The sequence below is a fragment of the Bufo bufo genome, chromosome 5, assembly GCF_905171765.1.
Source record: "Bufo bufo chromosome 5, aBufBuf1.1, whole genome shotgun sequence".
Lineage (NCBI taxonomy): Eukaryota > Metazoa > Chordata > Amphibia > Anura > Bufonidae > Bufo > Bufo bufo.
In genome coordinates, this window is record NC_053393.1 from 518,830,677 (window position 1) to 518,854,159 (window position 23,483).

At 45.4% G+C, this 23,483-nt stretch overlaps 1 protein-coding gene across 1 annotated transcript in view; it reads left to right on the forward strand.

The window, feature by feature from the left end:
• STEAP1 (STEAP family member 1) overlaps positions 1 to 16,291 on the forward strand; it is a 37,416-nt gene extending 21,125 nt beyond the window's left edge. Inside the window, exons 4-6 of the mRNA XM_040434518.1 lie at positions 9,767 to 10,279; positions 11,183 to 11,347; positions 16,000 to 16,291. Of these exons, the coding sequence (XP_040290452.1) occupies positions 9,767 to 10,279; positions 11,183 to 11,347; positions 16,000 to 16,257 (936 nt within the window). The 3' untranslated portion in view covers positions 16,258 to 16,291. The remainder of the gene's footprint in view (positions 1 to 9,766; positions 10,280 to 11,182; positions 11,348 to 15,999) is intronic.
• Positions 16,292 to 23,483: the final 7,192 nt, after the last annotated feature.

A 23,483-nucleotide genomic window follows, 5' to 3' on the forward strand; every position in this document is an offset into this window, starting at 1 on the left:
GTTCTGTTATAGGTGCACTGTTCTTTGCTGGTTCTGTTATAGGTGCACTGTTCCTTCCTGGCTCTGTTATAGGTGCACTGTTCTTTGCTGGTTCTGTTATAGGTGCACTGCTCTTTGCTGGTTCTGTTATAGGTGCACTGTTCTTTGCTGGTTCTGTTATAGGTGCACTGTTCTTTGCTGGTTCTGTTATAGGTGCACTGTTCCTTCCTGGTTCTGTTATAGGTGCACTGTTCTTTGCTGGTTCTGTTATAGGCGCACTATTCTTTGCTGGTTCTGTTATAGGTGCACTGTTCTTTGCTGGTTCTGTTATAGGCGCATTATTCTTTGCTGGCTCTGTTATAGGTGCACTGTTCCTTGCTGGTTCTGTTATAGGCGCACTATTCCTTCCTGGCTCTGTTATAGGTGCACTGTTCCTTCCTGGCTCTGTTATAGGTGCACTGTTTTTTTTCCCTGGCTCTGTTATAGGTGCACAGTTTTTTCCTGGCTCTGTTATAGGTGCACTGTTCCTTGCTGGCTCTGTTATAGGTGCACTGTTCCTTGCTGGTTCTGTTATAGGTGCACTGTTCCTTGCTGGCTCTGTTATAGGTGCACTGTTCCTTGCTGGCTCTGTTATAGGTGCACTGTTCCTTCCTGGCTCTGTTATAGGTGCACTGTTCCTTGCTGCCCCTGCTATAGGTGCACTGTTCTTTGCTGGTTCTCTTATAGGTGCACTGTTCCTTGCTGGCTCTGTTATAGGTGCACTGTTCCTTCCTGGCTCTGTTATAGGTGCACTGTTCCTTGCTGCCCCTGCTATAGGTGCACTGTTCCTTGCTGGCTCTGTTATTGGTGCACTGTTCATTGCTGGCTCTGTTATAGGTGCACTGTTCCTTCCTGGCTCTGTTATAGGTGCACTGTTCCTTGCTGGTTCTGTTATAGGTGCACTTTTACTTCCTGGCTCTGTTATAGGTGCACTGTTCCTTGCTGGTTCTGTTATAGGTGCACTTTTACTTCCTGGCTCTGTTATAGGTGCACTGTTCCTTGCTGGTTCTGTTATAGGTGCACTTTTACTTCCTGGCTCTGTTATAGGTGCACTGTTCCTTGCTGCCCCTGCTATAGGTGCACTGTTCTTTGCTGGTTCTCTTATAGGTGCACTGTTCCTTGCTGGCTCTGTTATAGGTGCACTGTTCCTTGCTGCCCCTGCTATAGGTGCACTGTTCTTTGCTGGTTCTCTTATAGGTGCACTGTTCCTTGCTGGCTCTGTTATAGGTGCACTGTTACTTCCTGGCTCTGTTATAGGTGCACTGTTCCTTGCTGGTTCTGTTATAGGTGCACTGTTCCTTGCTGGCTCTGTTATAGGTGCACTGTTCCTTGCTGCCCCTGCTATAGGTGCACTGTTCTTTGCTGGTTCTCTTATAGGTGCACTGTTCCTTGCTGGCTCTGTTATAGGTGCACTGTTACTTCCTGGCTCTGTTATAGGTGCACTGTTCCTTGCTGGCTCTGTTATAGGTGCACTGTTCCTTGCTGGCTCTGTTATAGGTGCACTGTTCCTTGCTGGCTCTGTTATAGGTGCACTGTTCCTTGCTGGTTCTGTTATAGGTACACTGTTCCTTGCTGGTTCTGTTATAGGTGTACTGTTGCTTGTTGGCTGTTCCTCGGGCTTTCTGGTAATACCCAGTTGTCAATGTATTCATAAATTCCTAGGAGGTATAACAGAGGAAAGTCACAAGAAAACATGCTCCAGAATAGTTGTTTCATGAAGGCTATAAGTATTTATTAAAATAGATATGTCAGAGCATGTGATAGATCAGAGGTCAGCAACCTCCAGTACTTAAGCTCATTTAAATTCTATGGGAGTTCCTAAGAACCACCAAGCAAGTGTGCATGCTGGGAGTTGTAATCTCACAATAGCTGAAGTGCTGTAGGCTGCTGACCTCTTTGATAGGTCCCCATTAGGGGACACCATGGACATGCTATGTCGACTGTTGGAGGGGAGGGATCTCCAAGTGACATTTAGGACCCTGTTTACAAATCCAGTGCATTTATTTAAGAAATATTCACAGAACTGCTTCTTTCACCACATATGCACATCACCATCTATAGGCTGCATGTGTAACACCCTAGAGTGGTGTTACCACTTCTGCACCCTGCTACTGTCTTTATTGGTCTAACCTCATGTCATCTTGTGTATTTATTCCAGGTCCTCCACAATGTGCATTCCTATTTTGTTATGCAACTGTTATGTTCATATGTAATGTGCCTGGTTCACCAGAAGGTGGCAACAAACACGGCAGAGCTGTATGTAGATAGAATGGAACTTACCATTCCATTCTAACCCCCTTTTGGAGAGAAGTGGGCGAGTCCTATTTCCTGCAGGAAGAGTGGGGACCAGTTAGCTTCAGCCTAGCTTACCCCCAGCTAGGTGAAGGTTGTGCAGTGTCAGTCTCTGCTGGATGTGCTCACGCCAGCCAGAGCACCCTAAGCTCTGCTAGCCATGGAGGCCAAAGCTTGAAGCCTCAGGAGCCAGGAAGAAAGTATCCTAGCATAACCTAGAGTCAGACTACAAAGTGAAGTGCTGCATACAGAAGAAGCTGAGTTATACAGCCAGCCTGTCAGTACAGCAGAGTCAGAGAGAAACAGATATAGCAGAGTGGAGTTTGCCTGCCAGTTTCATGCTAAAGCCTGCTGGAACCAAAACAAAGCCTGTAAACCGTTTTGGAAAAACTTTTACTCAAGTAAAGCTGCCATTGAAGGTCTGGACTTAAGTTCTTCCTTAATCCCTCAATGTTTCCCTTTATTTATTGCTTTGGAGCCAAAGCCTGGGGTACAGCCGTATCAAGGTAGGAGCACCGTAACACACATAAAGAGACATTTTAGGCTGCAACATACCACTCAACATTTCCTACACCTGGGATGCGTTATATAGAGGGCCCTAGGGGGAGGTGCCCGTTGCACATGCTCAATTACCTAAGGTGCCAGTCATGCTATGCCCATAGGCTCCAGACATGGAAACCCAGTACTGGCATTGTGTGCTGTTCCACTGGAGTAAATCATGAGGTTGACACCGGCTCTATCTTTGTGAATGGCAATCTACAAGCTCTTTTCCTTCCTCTTTCATTGTGCTATGGCATGCGTAAAATTGTTGTCTAGAAGATCAGTCCCTGCTGTTGCATCAGCTGTTCTGTTGTGGGAGATCTAACACGTTTTTACACTGGGACAAAAACATCTAAGAGATGAGGGCATACGTAAAAACATCTCAGAGATCAGGGCATCCACAAAAACATCTGAGAGATCAGGGCATCCACAAAAACATCTGAGAGATCAGGGCATCCACAAAAACATCTGAGAGATCAGGGCACCCTCTCCATAGATTTACGCACGTGGACATTCTGAATTATTTACTGCAGCAATGCAAATTGTGGGTTCATCTATACGGCAACCCGTGTTGCCCAAAGTTTGATATAGTGATTGTTAATGGTGTGGCGATGCGACACACGACTGCAACGTGACAGTCACAAAAAAATCCAGAGTTAAAGGGGTTGTCTCATCTTGGACATTGGGGCATATCGCATCGATATGCCCCCAATGTCTCATAGGTGCAGATCCCACATCTGGGACCTTCACCTATCCCTAGAATGGAGCCCGCAAAGTGATGGAGGGCGCACCGCGCATGTGCAGCTGCTCTACATTAATTACTGTGGGAGTGCCGAAAAATAGCCAAGCGCTGGCTTGGCTATTTTCGTCAGCCCCATAGAAGTGAATGGAGCAGTGGTCGGGCTTGCGCGGTGCTCCTCCCATTCATTTCAATGTGCCCTCACTTTGTGGGCTTCATATTAAGGGTAGGTGCAGATCTCAGAGGTGTGGCCTGCACCTATCAGACATTGAGGGCATAGCCTAACGATATTCCTCCAATGTCCAAGATGAGAGAACCCCTTTAATAGATTTTGTGTCGTAAGCCGGGCTCAACTTTTAATGTAAGTTGCACACAACACGTGACTCCAGCATAAATGAACCGGGCAGACACAACAAATATATGTGCACCCTGCAGAATCATTTTGCATTTAAAAAAAATAAATTGCAGAATGAATTAAAGGGCTTCTGTCACCCCACTAAAGACTTTTTTTTTTTTTGGGCTAGTTAAATTACTTATATTGCGATATATGAAAATATAATGGTGTTACTTACTTTGATCCAGCAGTTTCTTCTAAAAACGAAGTTTTATCATATGTAAATTAGGTCTCTACCAGCAAGTAGGGCGGCCACTTGCTGGTAGCAGCTGCAGACAACCGCCCCCTCCTCCTGTTGATTGACAGGGCCAGCCGGGATCTCCTCCTCCGGCCAGCCCTGTCGGCATTTCAAAAATCGCGCGCCTGTGTTGATTCGGCGCAGGCGCTCTGAGATGAGGAGGCTCGCCTCCTCAGCACTCCCTCAGTGCGCTTGCGCCAATGACGTCTTCTATTTCGGTGATGTCATCGGCGCAGGCGCACTGAGGGAGTTCTGAGGAGGCGAGCCTCCTCATCTCAGAGCGCTTGCGCCGAATGAACACAGGTGCGCGATTTTTGAAATGCCGACAGGGCTGGCCGGAGGAGGAGATCCCGGCTGGCCCTGTCAATCAACACGACGAGGGGGGCGGTTTTCTGCAGCTGCTACCAGCAAGTGGCCGCCCTACTTGCTGGTAAAGACCTAATTTACATATTATAAAACTATGTTTTTAGAAGAAACTGCTGAATCAAAGTAAGTAAGAGCATTATATTTTCATATATCGCAATATAAGTAATTTAACTAGCCCAAAAAAAAAATATGACTTTAGTGGGGTGACAGAAGCCCTTTAAAATTAAAAATAATAATTTTTACTCAACGATCCCCCAGCTGCCGTTCTGCCGCTGCTCTGGTTCCCGTTGATCCCCACTTCCTTTTGCTTGTCACATAGGAAAGATCTCAGGCTGCTCACTCAGCCAATCACAGGCTAAGGAGGGTTATCTCTGTAGCCTGTGATTGGCTGAGTGGATAATTCAGGATATTTCCTGTGTGTCAAGCCTGACATCAGATAGTGGAGGGTAGTTGAGACCAGACCAGCATCAGAACAGGATCAGAGAGCTAATTCATTATTTATAACACCGTCTGCAAAATCGTTGGAAAACCCCTTAAGGCTGGAAACACACACAGTTTTTGAAGCAATTTGAGATGTGTTTTTTTTGTTTTTTTTAACGGAAGGCGAAAAAGCAAATTTTTTTATATTTCCCATTATTTTCCCATTTATGTGGCTAAAAAAAAATGCACCAACAGCTGCATGTGTGATGTCAGTCTTAAACAGGGATTCTCAACCTGCGGCCCTCCAGCTGTTCCAAAACTACAACTCCTAGCATGCCCTAATAGCTGTAGGCTGTCCAGGCATGCTGGGGGTTGTAGTTTCGCAACAGCTGGAGGGCTGCAGGTTGGCCATCCCAGGTCTAAAAGGAGGGCTCCTTTAAAAAAAAAAAAAAGATTACTAGAAAGAAAAAAAACACAAAAAAAGGAAAAGAAAAATATACTGTATTATAAAGTTGTGTATTTTAAACTTGATGCCCAAAACTGACAGAAATGTGCTATAACCAGTGCAGTGACTGAGGGGGCGGAGCATGACAGGTTTTCTCTTTGGTGTTCTTTGAATCCTTGTTATGCTCCGCCCCTTAGCACAGTTTAGGTATGTACAGTATGATCATAGTACATGAGTTGCAGGAACAGTCTCCTAAAAGTCCTAACCTCCACATTCAGATGATCGGCGTGCAGCTTCCGTAATAAACATTTATAGCTCCCTTAGCCTAACATTTGATCAACGATCTAGATTTTATTTCTGGACTCTGGACTTTTTTATTTATTTTGCATTTCAAATCCGGAAGTGATTGACGTGTGAGGTTCTAATATACTTGCTATAACAACTGCGGCTACATTAACAGCATAGCCTCACCAGGGCAGGCTTTGTTAATAGCTTAGCTCGCCATCTGACAATTTAACCCTTGCTACTGTACATTTTATAATATACTGTATGAGGGAATGCAGGTTCTCTTTGAACCATCCTTGCCCCTGACAATAAGTTGATCATAGACTGTCCTGCTGCCAGATCGTCTGTAATCTGTTGGGGAATCCAGCCAGCAGGTGTTTAATTTCCTCACAGCGCCCCCACAGGGGAAATGAAGCATTACACCGTTCTCAGCGATATCAGCAGTCTGTGTAATGTATGGATTTGTTGGGTCCTCCAGACCCCTCTACTGGTTTTTTCACACTGCATTAACAGTCAGTGTCAGACTGGAGTTCCTTGGGCCCACCAGGGGAAATTATATCCCCTATATCATCAATAAAGTGTAATAGGTTTTGAATTGAAGAAGTAGACCCTAGTGGTAACTGTTTAGTTCCAAATAGGATTTTTCTCCTCTTTGTGGCCTACTATGGCATAAGAGACTGGGCCCACCAGAGGATCCTTTGGTACTCTAGTGGACCAGTCTGACCTTGTTAACAGTATGAAAAGTTCGTGTCCCACTACTACCCTCCACTCCAGCTCTTCCCGGGCCATGCCATATGCATCTGAGCAGTGTAGCAGTTCTATCAATGGAGGCAGACCAGACAGTTGAGGCCCACTGGGTTGGGGGGGGGGGGGGGGCAGCCAGGGCCATTCAGCACCTTTCTGATTTTGTAAGGACTCCCTGCTCTGCTCTATGGAGTTGGAGATCAGAAGCTGCACTGTAAGGAGTCTCAGCTTGTAACGGATCTCCTAGCACCCCGACTGGGTACCTCCGTTGGTGGATGCTCCTAGCGCTTCCCGAGGGCTCCAAGCACTCCCCTTGACACCGTAACCGCCACAGACCCCACGAACCGCCGCAGCTTGGTTGGGGGTCTCGCCGTCCTCCACCCACGCTGGACCCAAGACTGGGCTTCAGCTTACACCGGGTGAACCTCCCCTAAATCCAGAGACCAAGAACCAGGAACAAGCTCTTACGAAAGCTTATACTCAGGGGAGTATTGTTATATAGCAATCCCCAAGAGTGTAGTTATCCCATCCCCCAAAAATGAGCCAAGACTTCATGAAGGGGTAAAGCAGGACTCTTTAATGAGCACAAAGGCATTTCTTATATCCAGTTTTCCATGTGGACACAAACTCACAACAGCCAATCAACACAGTATTGTACAGTTAGACACTCCCAGCTAATGTACACAAACCCCCCTCTGCCTGGGCTGTGATACAATGGGCATTGTCTGTGATACAATCAACAAAATACAATGGGCATTGTCTGTGATGCAATTGCCAAACAGAATTAACTTAATCACTCACAGGCAGAAAACACAAATTTTTCCCAAAACACAGAAAACACCTCAAAACCCCACATATCTCCATAAATTATACATCCATGGATAGCTCTGAGCTGGGCGAACAACATATCCAAAAATCACCCAGATCCGAGCAGGGGTTCCCGAATTCCATGGAAGTCATATTTGACCGACCGCAAGCATGGCTTTCCTGCCCAAAACAGTTCCACAGATTTAGGCTGTGCGGCCGGTCTGTCTTCTCCTTCAAAGGTAGTATATGGGCCATAATCCTGAGGCAAGCGGCTGGCAAACAGGCCCCTCCAAAACCCAGTGGCGAGGTTATTTTCGCCACACAGCTCTTTTCTATGGAGTCCTGGAGTGGCGGCAATCTGACATGAAGGGTCTTTAGCATTCTTATAGTGTTTGAGGACACCCCTGTACTTTTAATGTTTATTACTCTTTTTTTGCAGATTGTCTTTGCTGGGTCTTGAACCCAGGATATGCCGTATGGGAGACAGAAACCATAGCAGTTAAGCTACAGGCTTAACTGTGGTCAATAGGAGGATTTACATATTCAGTGGAGAGAGAGAGACAAAAGGGGGGGGGGGGGGGTTCTGACCTTTGATATGGAGGTTTCAGTTGGGAACATTTCCTGAGAGAAACATGGGGTGCTTGTGTTCAACAGATGCCACCCATCACCCATAGGCACCAATTTTTATTTTATTTTTTACAGTTTATACATTTTTTATTGAATGTCTCTCTATGGAATAGAGCAGTAAAGAAGAAAAATTTGAACCCCGGTGGATATCACCTAATGGAGGCAAAAAAAAAACCCTCATATAATGAGCGGCCTGTCGGTCCATTTAGTATATATGACGGGTGGTTTTGGTAGAAAACATACATTTGGAACTGCCTTTGCAGACATGGTTTGAAAAGACTCTTAGAATATTTTATAAAATGACAAAAGCAGACGACATGGGGTTCTCCGTTTTTAGACAAAAGACGATTATGAGCCGCGCTGCTTTATGTGGCCTCATTAGTAAGGTACATGGCGGGCACTCTCCATTAACCTCCGTGTCTTCTGCCTCCCACTGCCCCATTACTGGGAATGTTCTCCTCGTTATCGTGTGAACCAGGAAAATATTGTTCCATTTAGACCATGACAATGGGTCCTGTCTCACGAGCTCAGGATGATGGCTTCTCGTGTAGCTGTCCATTTCAATTTAAGTTTACTCCTAAAAAAACTATCAAGTTCCTGAGTTAGAGGTAAATCTGCCTATTTATGCGGTGAAGCATATCTCAGATATATTTATTTCTGTTGGGATTCTGGAAAATCTAGGTGACAACCACTCTAAGAGTTGGCTGTATTAATTGTCATCCAGCTTGAAAAGTTACATTTGTTAACAATTTGACAAAAGAAGAGACAAGCTGAAGTATTTTTAGCTGGAAGTGCCGTTTAAAATGACAAACCAAGTAGTGCCAATGTTGTCCTCTGCCAAACCAGTTGTTCCTGAGCTTCACGTCATTCCAAACATAACGTCCTGTTGTTCCCTGAGGGCACTTTGGATGACGCTAGGACAACCATTCATCTCTTGTGGAAGTGAAAATGACAGGAGGATCTCGTGCATGCTAAGAGCTTATTTGTATAGCCTCTAACCAGAATCCAGAGGAGCATTGCCTGGCCTATAAGACTTCACACCGAATAGACGCTCTCCATAAGGAGATCTAGTATCCCCTGAATGCTTTAGGGATAGTAATCCTTTCCAACTAATGATAGTGAGTTACATGAAATTATGGAATTTATCATTCATGGAGGTTACAAGCATCTTTGAGCTCTCAAACCCCAGAGGACATACCCTGTGGTCTTGGGCGCCATCAAGAGGAGGAAAAAAGAGACAGTTTTTAGAGACCATCCATGGTCAGTGGTATCTCTATAATAATCCTGCAAAAATTTGGTCCTTGGGAGCAAGAAGAATGATGTAGTCATGATGTTGTTTTTAATTGTCAACATGCCAACGAATTTGGGGGCATAACTAAACCAAAATAGGTTCTTTCTTTATCAGTTGACTTACATTGTTGGACTCAACACCCTATAAGAAGCTGTGAATGTTTAAGGCTATTGACACCTTTGGGATATTTTTTTATGATTGCATTTTAGTCATTTTGGGTCCAGTTCTTGCGGTGGGGAACCAACTCCTATCGAACATTTAAGGCATATCCTTGGCTATGCCATAAATGTCCAGTTGGGAAAGCTCCTGAGCTCCCCCCAGTGGTGACTGCCAGCAGGTAGCATTTTATCATTTTGCTCTATAACTATGCAGAGAACTTAGGGTTTAGAAAAAAAAAATCCAAACACTCAGGGTTTCTTAGGAAATTAATCTGTTTAGGATTTTGAGACTAAAAATAACATGGTGGTAAAAGTTGGGTAAAAACTTAAAATGCAGATTTTCTGTTTTTCTTTTCCTATATTATAATTTTGTTTCATGTTTTTATCTCATGTCCTTTATAGAATATGGATTTACAGCTGAGCAATGACAACTGTGATCCTGACAACCTTGAAAGGGCGAATTACTATGATGTCTATGACTGGGACTCTGCCAGCATCACCCACAAGAAAATGGAACTGTTTCCAAAATGGCGACTACCAGCCAAAGTAGCGTTTTCACTGACAGTGCTCTTTTTCATATACACATTCCTCCGAGAAGTTCTGCACCCGTATCTCATGCATGAGAGAAACGAATTCTACAGAATTCCAATTCTGGTGATTAACAAGGTTTTGCCGGATGTTGCCATCACACTGCTGACTTTGGTATATTTGCCTGGAGTGTTAGCCACAATTCTTCAGCTTCACCGCGGCACCAAGTACCGAAGATTTCCACAATGGCTAAACACATGGATGCTTAGACGGAAGCAGTTCGGACTATTGGGTTTCTTCGCGGGAGCCATGCATGCCATCTACAGCCTGTCCTACCCTATGAGAAGGTCCTACAGATATAAACTTCTGAACTGGGCCTATGAGCAGGTATTTCCTATCACTATGAATGTACACAGAAATGCTACTTTAAGGGGGTTGTCTGGCCTTGGAGCCAACAACTCCTATGGCCTGAACATAAAAAAGCAGACCCTTGTGCCCATGGCCCCACCGCTGCTTCATTTCCAGTTCCCAAGGAACCAGGAAGCAACTGGGTTCCCTGACTGATGTGGCCAATCACAAGCCTCAGGGCTCCTATCGACTTAAACGTTACATCTTTGCTGTAGGCACCGGTCAAGCTGATGTGACTGCTGAAGCCTGTGATTGGCCGCAGTGGTCACGGGGATCCAGCCGCTTCCTGGGCCTGTGGGTACCAGAAGTGTCCGAGAATGGAGCAGCGGCGGGACCGAGGGCAGGTGAGTCTGCTTTTTTATGTTCAAAGGGAACCGGTCCAAAACATAGGAGTTGTCTGGTAGAGAGCCTCTTTAACGTCTCTCTATTGACCCAATTCCTGTAGATATGTCCCAGTAATATTAGTGGAGGAAGGGGAGACAAGTGACTACCGAACACCTATAGTGCTGCTTATTTCTGGAGGAAACAAACGGGATTAGGCAGGATTACTCCGTGTGAGCCAAGCAGTGATGCACCTGGAATTCACCATAGCTATTAGATTGTTGGCAAGATCCTGCCACTAAAACCAAAACTGCAGCACCCCCACAGGAGAAATAAAGCATTACACATGTCCACAATGAAATTAATGAGCTGTTAATTTAACGAACAGTCCTCCAGGACACGTCACCCTTTGTAGTCGCTCTCTGTTCAAGGTAATAGATGAGGGTTCTGAATGCGGGGACCCCAACCTCCATGAACTCTAATAAAAAGGTATATGAGTATGGGTTTTGTCTACCAAAAAACTCCTCTAAAAGCTGAATGTTATAATTGTTATTGCTACAGGTTCAACAACAAAGAGAAAGCAGTTGGATTGAGCATGACGTGTGGAGGATGGAGATTTACGTGTGCCTGGGAATTATAGCACTTGCTATATTGGCTATATTGGCTGTAGCGTCAATCCCTGCCGTTGGAAACTCCTTGTCATGGCGAGAATATAATTTCATCCAGGTACTGACAATAGAGGATTTCATAAGGCTAGGATTTTATCATTTAAAGGGGTTGTCTACAGTGGATAACTCTTTACTATTAGAAGAATCCAGTGCCTAGCTGACTGCAGGGAGTGCCACAGCACATTCTCCTGGTAGTGACGATGAGGGAGTAAAGAATTACAGGTCCAACCATGTCCTGTCTCTTCTCTCACCATGTCTGTCTCTCTTTCCAACCAAGTCCCATCTAGTCTCCATCCATGTCCTGTCTCTTTTCTAACCATGTAATTTCTTCTTTCCAACCATGTGCCATCTATTCTTCATCCATGTCCCATTTCTTCTCCTTTTATCGTGTATCTTCTCCCATTATGTCTGGTCTCTTCTGTTTCCCAACCCTGTCTCTTCTCAATCCATACCCTATCTCTTCTTCATCCATGTCCTTTCTCTTCTCAATCTATATCCTATCTTTTCTCCATCCATCCCTCTTTGTCCCATCTCTGCTCCTACTATGTCTTCTTCCTCTATGTCTCATCTCTTTTTTTCTCCATATCCAGTTTCTTCTCCCTCCTTGTCCCTTCTCTTGTCCCACCATGCCTTGCCTCTTCTCACACCATGTCCTGTCTCTTTTCCTACCATGTCTGGCATCTTTTTCCTCCATGTTTCAACTGTTTTTTTCTTCTTCATATCTACAGTAGCTTCTTCTCCCTCCTTGTTCCTCCTCTTGTCCCACCAGGTCTTGCCTCTTCTCTCACCATGTTCTGTCTTATCTACCGCCATGTTCTGTCTTTCTTCTGTCTCCCATCTCTTCTCTTACCATGTTTAGTATTTTCTTCCTCTGTGTTTCATCCCTTTTTTTCTTCATGTCCAGTTTCTTCTCCCTCCATGTCTTGCCTCTTCTTGCACCATGCTCTGTCTCTTCTCCTTCTCTTACCATCTCTTCTACCATGTCTCATGTCTTCTTCCTCCAGGTCTCATCTTTTCTTTCTCTATGCCATCTTTTCTCCCTCCATGTTTTACCTCTTCCCCTCCATGTTCCATCTTTTTTCTCTCCCTGTCCCACCTGTTCTCCCACCATGTCCTATGTCTTCTGCCTCCCTTATTGTTCTGTCTCTGCACCTTCCCCATGTTGCAACCTCCCTGTCTATCTCTCTCCTTTTGCTCACCTTGACTATTCAGTATTTTCTCCTTTCTTGCCCTTTTACTTTCCTACCTTGTCCTATTTTGTATTCCCTCTCTGCTCTCTCCCTGGCCTTGTTGCCCCTCCTCCATGTCTCTGTTCCTTCTTTGTCCTGTCTCTGTGTTCATTCCCTATCATCTTTTGATTGCATAGTCCCCAATGTTTACACAATAAAACTATAAAGCTCTTTTCTGCAAAGGAGCATGAAGGGAAGGGCCTTAGAAAAGCAGAAATCTATATTTCACACTGCTGTGCGGTGGAGGCAGAGATGTAGATGTCATGATGTCAGCCGTCTAGGGAGTCCATGTCACTGATTTCTATCTACACCCACAAAGCCATACCATTTTATACAGGCACAGCCAAAAAGTTGTAAAGCTGAAAATCCCATCTAACGGCCGCTGGACTGTCTCACTAATCCGGTGACTCAGCACTGAAATGAAAGTGCTCCTAAAACAGCCAGCCTGGGAGGAGGACACCTCTGCCTGATATAATGGGACATAATAATAGTAGTTTACAAATTACGAAAAAGAAACTGTAAATTGTGAGATTAGGCGCCACTCGTACGCTTTATCCTCCCAGTAATGCAGCCTCTTGAAGGGGTTTTCCAAATCTTAGTCTATGCATGGCAAAAAAAAAAACTTCGGCACTTTTCTAATATATTTCATATTTTAATTCAATATCTCTGCTTGCTATCAGAATATTCCTGTTTCACTCCATTGGGTGAGAACCTGTACAGATCTAGTCCTGCTCGCAGACCATTTGGACAATGCTCTGAGAGTTAAACACTCTTTAGGCTTTAGGCTGATACATTGTAACAAATCATCAGGACAGAGAAGAGATTTGTGCAGCTTTTGCTGATGTATTTGGCTCAAATAGGATTACAATTCCTCAACTGTTCCTATTAGAAGTTAAAAAATACCAGCAGTCTGCTATAAAGTTCCAAATGGGTGTTATCAGTTGGTGGGTGGGGGTCCTCACACAGTCTGACACTATCCAATCAGTGCTGCCAGTGTCAGACTGTGCAGGGACACCCCCTCCAACTGGTAACACCCAGCTGAACCTTTATTGTAGACTGCTGGCCATTTGTTCATAAGCTTCTAGCAGGAATAATAGAGGAAATGTACAACATAGAGTCATAGAATAGATGCATTCAGAATTGTTATTACATGGGGAATGCAAGTCATTACTAAAACAGATGTGTCAAGAGAGGGAAGAGGTCCCCTTTAAGAAACTGAATAGAATCATCTTAATATTTAGTGAATTTTTTCATGGTCCTAGTTTTTTTTTTATTGCTACTTTATTTCTACTATTAGGGTGTGGTAGAAGTGAAGCCGTATAGACTGTTTCTTTTCTTTTTATACAGTTGTGAATAGAAACACTGTCCTTGACGTTACATGATTGCCAACATTTCCAAAAAGAGTCTTTCAGACTTCAGATCCTTGTAAATTCCAGTTATTATTAACTTCAAAGTAAGACGAGACATTATCCTCGCCCTCCGCTGCATCCAGCCTAATCCCTGCAGACTGCATAGTGTGTGAATCCAATAAAAAGCAATATTAGGATATGCACACAGGTTGTACTGAGGTGGTGAGGTGCAGCACAGATGGCGCCTGAAATTATACAGCAATCTATTCCAACCTCTCCCTATTTAAAAATGAGCTTGCATCCCCCTTGTAATAACAATTCTGGAACATCTACTCTTATGACTCTATGGTGTGCCATTGCTTTATTATTCCTCTCAGAAGTTATGAATGGATTGCTATTAGGGATGAGCGAATCAACTTCCGATAAAACATCCGAAGTCGATTCGCATAAAACTTTGTTTCCATACTGTACGGAGCGAGCAGTATTAGAATATATTGGTTCCGATGAGCCGAAGTTAATACTTTGCGAAGTCTCACGAGACTTTACGTAATGACTTCATAAATTGATTTCTACTGTAAAAAAAACATTTCCCGAACTCGGGTTTGGTTCCAAGGTACTACTTTTTTCATCTGAAGTCGGTTCGCTCATCCCTAATTGCTAGCAGTCTAGAATGATCACCCAGATAGCTACCAGTTGGGTAGACTGACAGATTAGTGCTGCCAATGTCTGTGCAGGGACACCCCCCCCCCCCAACTGGTAACACCCAGCTGAACCTTCATTGCAGACTCCTAGTAATTCATTCTGCTAGTTTCCAGTTATACCACCGTACATTGCCCAAGTAATATCACCAGGCTGATTATTACCATTGTACAGTAGGGATAAGCCAATCGACTCGAAATAATCGTTTTGTCTCATTAGCAAGAGTTCTTCACCTGTGTGAGGCTGTCCATGGGGGTGAATAAGCACTCACCTATCTGTTGATTGACATCTCACCTGGCCCTGCCAATTTTGCACCTGTGCCATGCTCCGACTAGTGGCGCAGAGGCTGTGCTTCCACTTCGGAACCTGCGACTGTTCAAGCGCCGCTAACTGGAAGTACAGTATAGGGGCGCATGCGCAGTTGCATCTTCTAAAGCGAAAGCAGATCCTCTGCACTTGCACTGCTACATGGAGCAGAAGCAGAAGCGCAGGCACGAGATTGTCGGGGCCGGTGTTACGTTCGATTTCCCTACCCTCGTCACTTCCGGCCGCATCTGACATGACGTGAGGAGGTGTGCCGCGCAGGCGCACAACGACGGGGTAGGGAAGTTTCACAGCAGAGTTAGCTGGACACCGGCGACACTGCGCATGCGCCGGGAGCCTCACCAGCGGTCAGGGTAGTGAAAAATGACGGGCCAGTGCGCAGGCGCGGCAATCGGATGGATGTTCTTAGCTGGACATCGGCCGACACTGTGCATGCGCTGGGAGCCTCACCAGCCAGTGCTTTTTCCCTACCCTAACCGCTGGTGAGGCTCCCGGCGCATTCGCAGTGTCGGCCGGTGTCAAGGCTAACTTTGCTGTGAAATTTCCCTACCCCGTCGTTGTGCGCGTGCGCGGCACACCTCCTCACGTCATGTCACAGGCAGGAGGACTCTTCTTCAGCAGTGGGGACAGCCAGAAATCCTGCTAATGAGTCGAATTGATTTGTTGATGCCTACCATACAGAACTCACCCAGACAGTGGAAAGGCGATGGCACGGGACACCACCATTCCTTGCCTAAATAATACCACCATGAGGGGTTCAGATAATGCATCCATAGACTGGTTAATCCAGTGCACAAAGCGGTCAGTGGTCAAATAACAGTCCATCACAATGTCGTTACCCACAGTGAACCTGCTAGTCATTATAATTACAATGATGGATGCATACATATGGTACAATATACACACATCTATATGGACGTGAATTTGCTGTATATATCTATATCTCTATGTATATATGTATACACCCAACTTGCTGATCACTTATTGTCTATAGGTACCAGGAAACGAGGCAATCCTATGAGCCAGAATCTTTATGGGGCAGGTGCCCACATTTTGCCGTGATATGTGTATTGTATATTGACACTAAGTTTTTGTTTTTGTCCTCACAGAGTAAGCTGGGCCATATAGCATTATTCCTCTGCACGGTCCACACGCTGGTATTCGCCTGGAACAAATGGGTGGATGTGAAGCAGTTTATTTGGTACACTCCCCCCACGTTCATGGTGGTGGTCCTCCTCCCCTCGGCCGTTCTTCTCTCTAAAGCTGTATTAATATTACCCTGCTTCAGTAAGAGAATCCAGAAGATCCGGTGTGGATGGGAGTCCAGCAAAGGAACGGGCACTAGATGTGTTCTTACCCACTTGTAGTATTTATTTCCAATATATAATATTTCTACAATGTCGTCTTATTGCCCGACTCTTCTTTGTACTATGTCAGCGCCGGCATTTCAAAGGCCCACTTGCTGCATGGTGAATGTGACGTAGGTTTGTGTTCTTGTGGGTTATGGTTGATGGACGGCATATCACATCTGCAGAATACAAACTGCTGTAAACTGCACTATGTCCTCTTTAGGCTAAGCCGGAGTGAAACCATGTAGAAGTGGATTCCTTCCAGGAAAGTTTTGATTGCTCCTGATGGGACGCAAAGCCGTATTGCTGATACTGACCCTCATGGTCTCCATTCCACACAGTCAAGTGCGTGCTGCCATCCACCCTCACACACTTACCGGTATATGAACCCAGATAGGGGTCTCTTATAATTATGGCCCTCTTCCTGCTGGAAGCAAGCAAAATCTACTGCCATTTAAAGTAACAAGCAGGTAGGTGCAAGCCAGTAGATGTAGATTCAGGACTCCAGACCATACTCCAGGAGTGAAGTTTTCCCACAGAACATCTAGGCAGGGTAGAGCCACCAAAGGCTATGAGGGCTTGATACTTTGGCCTTGGCTATAAGGCCTATTGGCCGGTTTTGCAGAAACACAGCGAACATATTCAGTGGCCGGGTTTGGTGTTACCACGTGTTGCTGTTTTCCAGAAGGTATGATAAGGCGTGGCGCAACCCAATGGAAAATAAGTCCATAGAGTCAGGGTCTTCAGAAAGCCTTCTTTACTGGAGGAGCCAAAGTGCAAAACAATACAGGCAGGGCACTGAGCTGGCTTCTCCACTCCAGTCTCCTGCCTGGCAGAAGAAGGTCTCGTGCTGAGGAAAGGTTTGAGCTAGCTGTCCGTGTCTCTCAGAAGCAGGGCTGTGGAGTCGGTAGATACATGCTCCGACTCAGACTCCTCAGTTTTTGGTACTTCCGACTCCCCGACTCCTCTGTATTTAATATGCGAATGTATTTTATACATTCCTTGAAGGAAAGAAAGGCAACATACATGTCATTACCACAGAACTACTGGCTAGGAAGCTGCTTCCTTCTCCTTTGTGTGCGGATCTTCTGCTGAAGATCAGGCAGTGGGGGGATCCAGGACGGGGCATTTATTGTAAAACATGATTTCCCTAGTAGAATCCCATAGTCATGTTTAAAGTTTAAGCTACAATCTGAGTTTACAAGTTTTTATAGCCTTAGCTGAATAACAGCAGTTTTTCAATGGTTTACAGCTTCAGTCTTGAACTATTGACTATCCATTCCCTTCCCTTATACAAGTGTCTCTAGTCCTGCAAAAAACCTATTTACTTGATCAGTAATCAGTGAGAGGCGAGGTTAACCATGGGCGTTGCGTTCCCTGTAACAGCGGAACACAACACAATGGAAAGTATAAGTATTGCCGCTCCTTAACTGTGCGTTGCGTGCCATATAGTGAAGCATATGAAAAGCGTGCTTCTTCATGGTCACTTAACGTGTTCGTTTTGCGGTAACGTGACGCACTGCATGCATTGGCCTTTATTCTTACAGTAGAGAAGTACCGTATTTTTCGCAAAAGTGGGGGGGAAAATAGCAGTGCGTCTTATGGGGGCGAATGCTGCGACCGTCCGGTGAATAGGCTGAGAGGGAGGAGGGGCTGGGGGCCGGCATCCGTTTCTGTAATGGCAGCGGGGCCCGATGCAGTCACTGTATTCTACTACACCGGGCCCCGCTCACTGTAGTATACAGTAATCATATCTAACTTGTGGGTAGGGGTGCACCGAAATGAAAATTCTGGTCCGAAACCGAAAATTCTGGATGCCCTTGACCGAAAACCGAAACCGAAACTGCCTTTTTGCCCAAATACTTTTAAAATACTTTTTTTTAAATGATTTTATTAATAATTCTTTTTCATGAATTTAATAAATCATATTATATAACATGGTGCTTCCTCATACACAAGTGATTGTACAAAACAACAGTGCAAGAAACGGTTGTAAAACCAACCTCAAACTGTAAACAGACGTAGCCTCAGGTCAAGAACAAATTTTTGCTGGGAGAGGGGGATCTGTATGGAGAGGGGGATCTGTGGGTGGCGCTGTTATGGAGAGGGGGATCTGTGGGTGGCGCTGTTATGGAGAGGGGGATCTGTGGGTGGCGCTGTTATGGAGAGGGGGATCTGTGGGTGGCTCTGTTATGGAGACGGGGATCTGTGGGTGGCTCTGTTATGGAGCGGGGGGATCTGTGGGTGGCTCTGTTATGGAGAGGGGGATCTGTGGGTGGCTCTGTTATGGAGAGGGGGATCTGTGGGTGGCTCTGTTATGGAGAGGGGGATCTGTGGGTGGCTCTGTTATGGAGAGGGGGATCTGTGGGTGGCGCTGTTATGGAGAGGGGGATCTGTGGGTGGCTCTGTTATGGAGAGGGGGATCTGTGGGTGGCGCTGTTATGGAGAGGGGGATCTGTGGGTGGCGCTGTTATGGAGAGGGGGATCTGTGGGTGGCTCTGTTATGGAGAGGGGGATCTGTGGGTGGCTCTGTTATGGAGAGGGGGATCTGTGGGTGGCGCTGTTATGGAGAGGGGGATCTGTGGGTGGCGCTGTTATGGAGGAGGGGATATGTGCACTGTTATGGGCATAACAGTGCACAGATCCCCCCTCCCCATAGCAGTGCCATAGACCGATCCCCCTACCCATAACAGCCCCGGCCCTGCTGCTCACAGCAGACTAATCACTCACTGCATCTTTATTTTACCTTACAATCGTGACGCTCCAGTAACAACTCTGCATGCAGAGCGGAGGGCGGCGTAACGTCACTTACTCACGTGACGCACCTGCTCCGCCCACTTTATGAATGAAGGAGGCGGAGCAGGCGCGTCACGTGAGTAAGTGACGTTACGCCGCCCTCCGCTCTGCCTGCAGAGTTGTTACTGGAGCGTCACGATTGTAAGGTAAAATAAAGATGCAGTGACTTAAAGTAAACCGCCCGCCCGGCGCCCGCCCGCACAAATCCCAAACCCCATATTTTCTGCAGATATGTACCAATATCGGCCGAAATGGATTAGGCCCATTTTCGGCCGATATTTTCGGCCGCCGGAATTTCGGTGCGCCCCTACTTGTGGGTATTGTTAAAGTATTCCAATCATCTTAAATCTAGCGCTGTACTACTTACTACTAACTTCTTGGCAGTCAAGAGGCCGGGTGGGCGCTCGTAGCGTAGCTCACTACGTCACGCGCCTGCTCCGCCCACTTTATGAATGAAGCAGGCACCGGGCCCCGCTGCCATTACAGAAACAGACGCCGGCCCCCATTCACTACACAGGGACACTGTTATGGGGGGGGGGGGGGATCTGTGGATGACACATAAGATAAGATGTTATATATGTGTCATCCACAGATGCCCCCATAACAGTGCCATCCACAGATGCCCCCATAACAGTGCCATCCACATATGCCCCATAACAGTGCCATCCACAGACCACCAAAAGCACACCTTTTGGTTCAAAATATTTTTTTTCTTATTGTCCTCCTCAAAAACCTAGGTGCGTCTTATGGGGCGAAAAATACGGTAATTAATTATAACTTTTTGTGAATTGGGACATTTAAACTTTTTTAGCTTTTTTTATTTTTTATTCCAATTTAAATCTAGTCGGAGTCGGTTCATTTTTTGCCGACTCCAGGTACCCAAAATTGCCTCCGACTCGACTCCGACTCCAGAGCCCTGCTCAGAAGGCTAGTGATCCAGGGTCTATGGCAGAGTATCCACATCTGAGCATTTTCTTCTGGTCACTCATGCAGTCTGGCAGAGTCTCTTCTACTAAGCACTGGTCCCCATCTGAAGACAACTAAGGGCTCTGACTGCTCCACTTATATACAGTTCCTAGCTGAACTAGAACCTTCTATTGGGAGGGGTGGAGTGGAAAAGCATAGCTGAAACAGAAACATTGTTGCAATTTATGTCTGTCATCAATTTGTATAGAGCTTTAGGCGTCCGTATGTGTTTTGCAGATCCACGGATCCATAAAACACGGACACCGGCAATGTGCTTTCCGCATTATGCGGATCCGCACATTGCCAGAACTATATAGAAAATGCCTTTTCTTGTCCGCAATTGCGGACAAGAATGGGACATGTTCTATATTTTTGCGGAACGGAAGTGCGGACCCGGAAGTGCAGATCCGCAATTCCGGATCCGAGCGGGACAAAGTCTGTCCCCATAGAAATGAATTGGTCCGCAATTACGTTCCGCAAAATGCGGAACAGAATTGTGGACGTGTGAATGGGGCCTTAATGCAAGTCTATGGGAATGAATAAGCAGTTTTCCAGACATAAACAAGTCTTCACACATAAACAACAGAGGCAAACCAGACAGTCAGAAGGTCCGTGTGTCTGTTATACAGTGCCTTGCAAAAGTATTCACCCCCCTTGACTTTTTATGTGTTTTGAGACATTACAGCCTTAAGTTCAATGTTTTGTTAATCTGAATTTTATGTGATGGATTAGAACACAATAGTCTAAGTTAGTGAAGTGAAATGAGAAAAATATATAAATAAAACTATTGATTAACCCCCTTTGTTAGGAAGCCCATAAAAAGCTCTGGTGCAACCAATTACCTTCAGAAGTCACATAATTAGTGAAATGATGTCACCTTTGTGCAATCTAAGTGTCACATGATCTGTCATTACATATACACACCTATTTTGAAAGGCCTCAGAGGCTGCAACACCTAAGCAAGAGGCATCACTAACCAAACACTGCCATGAAGACCAAGGAACTCTCCAAACAAGTAAGGGACAATGTTGTTGAGAAGTAGAAGTTAGGATTAGGTTATAAAAAAAACATCCCAATCTTTGATGATCCCCAGGAGCACCATCAAATCTATCATAACCAAATGGAAAGAACATGGCACAACAGCAAACCTACCAAGAGATGGCTGCCCACCAAAACTCACGGACCGGGCAAGGAGGGCATTAATCCGAGAGGCAGCACAGAGACCTAAGGTAATCCTGGAGGAGCTGCAGAGTTCCACAGCAGAGACTGGAGTATCTGTACATAGGACAACAATAAGCCGTACGCTCCATAGAGTTGGGCTTTATGGCAGAGTGGCCAGAAGAAAGACATTACTTTCAGCAAAAAACAATAAGGCACGTTGTGAGTTTGCGAAAAGGCGTGTGGGAGACTCCCAAAATGTATGGAGGAAGGTGCTCTGGTCTGATGAGACTAAAATGGAACTTTTCGGCCATCAAAGAAAACGCTATGTCTGGCACAAACCCAACACATCACATCACCCAAAGAACACCATCCCCACAGTGAGACCTGGTGGTGGCAGCATCATGCTGGGGGATGTTTTTCAGCAGCCGGAACTGGGAAACTGGTCAGAGTTGAGGGAAAGATGGATGGTGCTAAATACAGGGTTATTCTTGAGCAGAACCTGTCCCACTCTGTGCGTGATTTGAGGCTAGGACGGAGGTTCACCTTCCAGCAGGACAATGACCCCAAACACACGGCTAAAGTAACACTATAGAAAATCTGTGGTCAGACTTAAAGATTGCTGTTCACAAGCGCAAACCATCCAACGTGAAGGAGCTGGAGCAGTTCTGCAAGGAGGAATGGGCAAAAATCCCAGTGGTAAGATGTGGCAAGCTCATAGAGACTTATCCAAAGCGACTTCGAGCTGTGATTGCCGCAAAAGGTGGCTCTACAAAGTATTGACTTTAGCGGGGTGAATAGTTATGCACATTGACTTTTTCTGTTATTTTGTCCTATTTGTTGTTTGCTTCACAATAAAAAACAAACAAACATCTTCATAGTTGTCGGCATGTTCTGTAAATTACATGATGCAAATCCTCAAACAATCCATGTTAATTCCAGGTTGTGAGGCACCAAAATACGAAAAAAGTCAAGGGGAAGGGGTGAATACTTTTGCAAGGCACTGTATGATACAGTATAAGTACACACAACAGCATAAGTCACAATGCAAGTTAACCCTTCAAAGTGCAAAAAAGTAGGGCGTTGATAGGTTTGCATTATAACAAGAGGGGCAAATGTCCATAGTCCAATGTCCCCTTGCTCCACTGCACTACACATGGCTTCTCCCTTTTATTATCTCTCCCTCTCCACTGCTTCTCCCACACATAGTGGTGCAGGCTCCCTCTACCTCTATCACGTCAAGGGGGAAATTCTCCCTTTCAGTGATGGTGCCTCCTGAGCACACCAGGTTTGGAGAAACAGAAAAGGGGGGAAGACATTACACACTGGGCGCAATCACTATACATGGACTTACAGACTGGAGGTGAAACCTGGGGACAACATTTGATAACTGTTCTGGTCTCCCCTTACAAGCAGCTCACGTCCCAAACCAGCGCTATGGGCATTTGCCAGATGGACAGGCTCGCTTTGAAGACTGATTACTTATACATAACAGAAAACCATATTTCCAAGTTAGAGTTGGATGGGGTTCCTTGGGCCCACCGTTGGAGACTATGCTGAGGACCACTCTCCATCTATACAGAACATATATACAGTACTTTCATTTGCATCATAATTTTGGTTGTCATCAAGGCACACACACAACTTAACATCAGTGAGATGTAATATATTATTTGTAGATTGAGTGCATATACAGTATGACAGGCCAGGCCTATCTTACAGACTTTTATACCCTATTGCTGCAGTTTTTCCTTTTCTCTATTGACCTAAAAAAAAAAAAAGTAAAAAGTGAGCACACAGATATCTTTACATACAGTTCTACTTGTGTTTTTCTAAAAATAATCATGAGGACATTTTTCCACAGTGGTGCAGTATACAGAGCTAATGTTCAATGGAGCTATTCACATGGTTGTATCTCCTTACTTCTGTGTGTAGTCACAAAATATGCAGCACGCTCCACTGGAGATCTTACTCTTCACACTTAAGTGCTTGTGTCACTAATAACACTAATCCCCATCCCCTATCCACAAGAACTCTGTGCATCTCCTTCTAGACTTGTCCTCTGCCTTCTACATTACTCTTTGCTCCTCCTTCTAGACCGGTCCTCTGGTCTCTATGCTCCTCCTTCTAGACCTGTCCTCTGACTTCTATGTTACTCTGTACTACTCCTTTTAGACCAGTTCTCTGCCTTCTATATTACGCCGTGCTCCTTCTAGACTTGTCCTCTGCCTTCTACATTACTCTGTGCTTCTCTTTCTAAACTGGACCTATGCCCTCTATGGTACTCTGTTCTCCTCCATCTAAACCTGCCTTCTATGTTACTC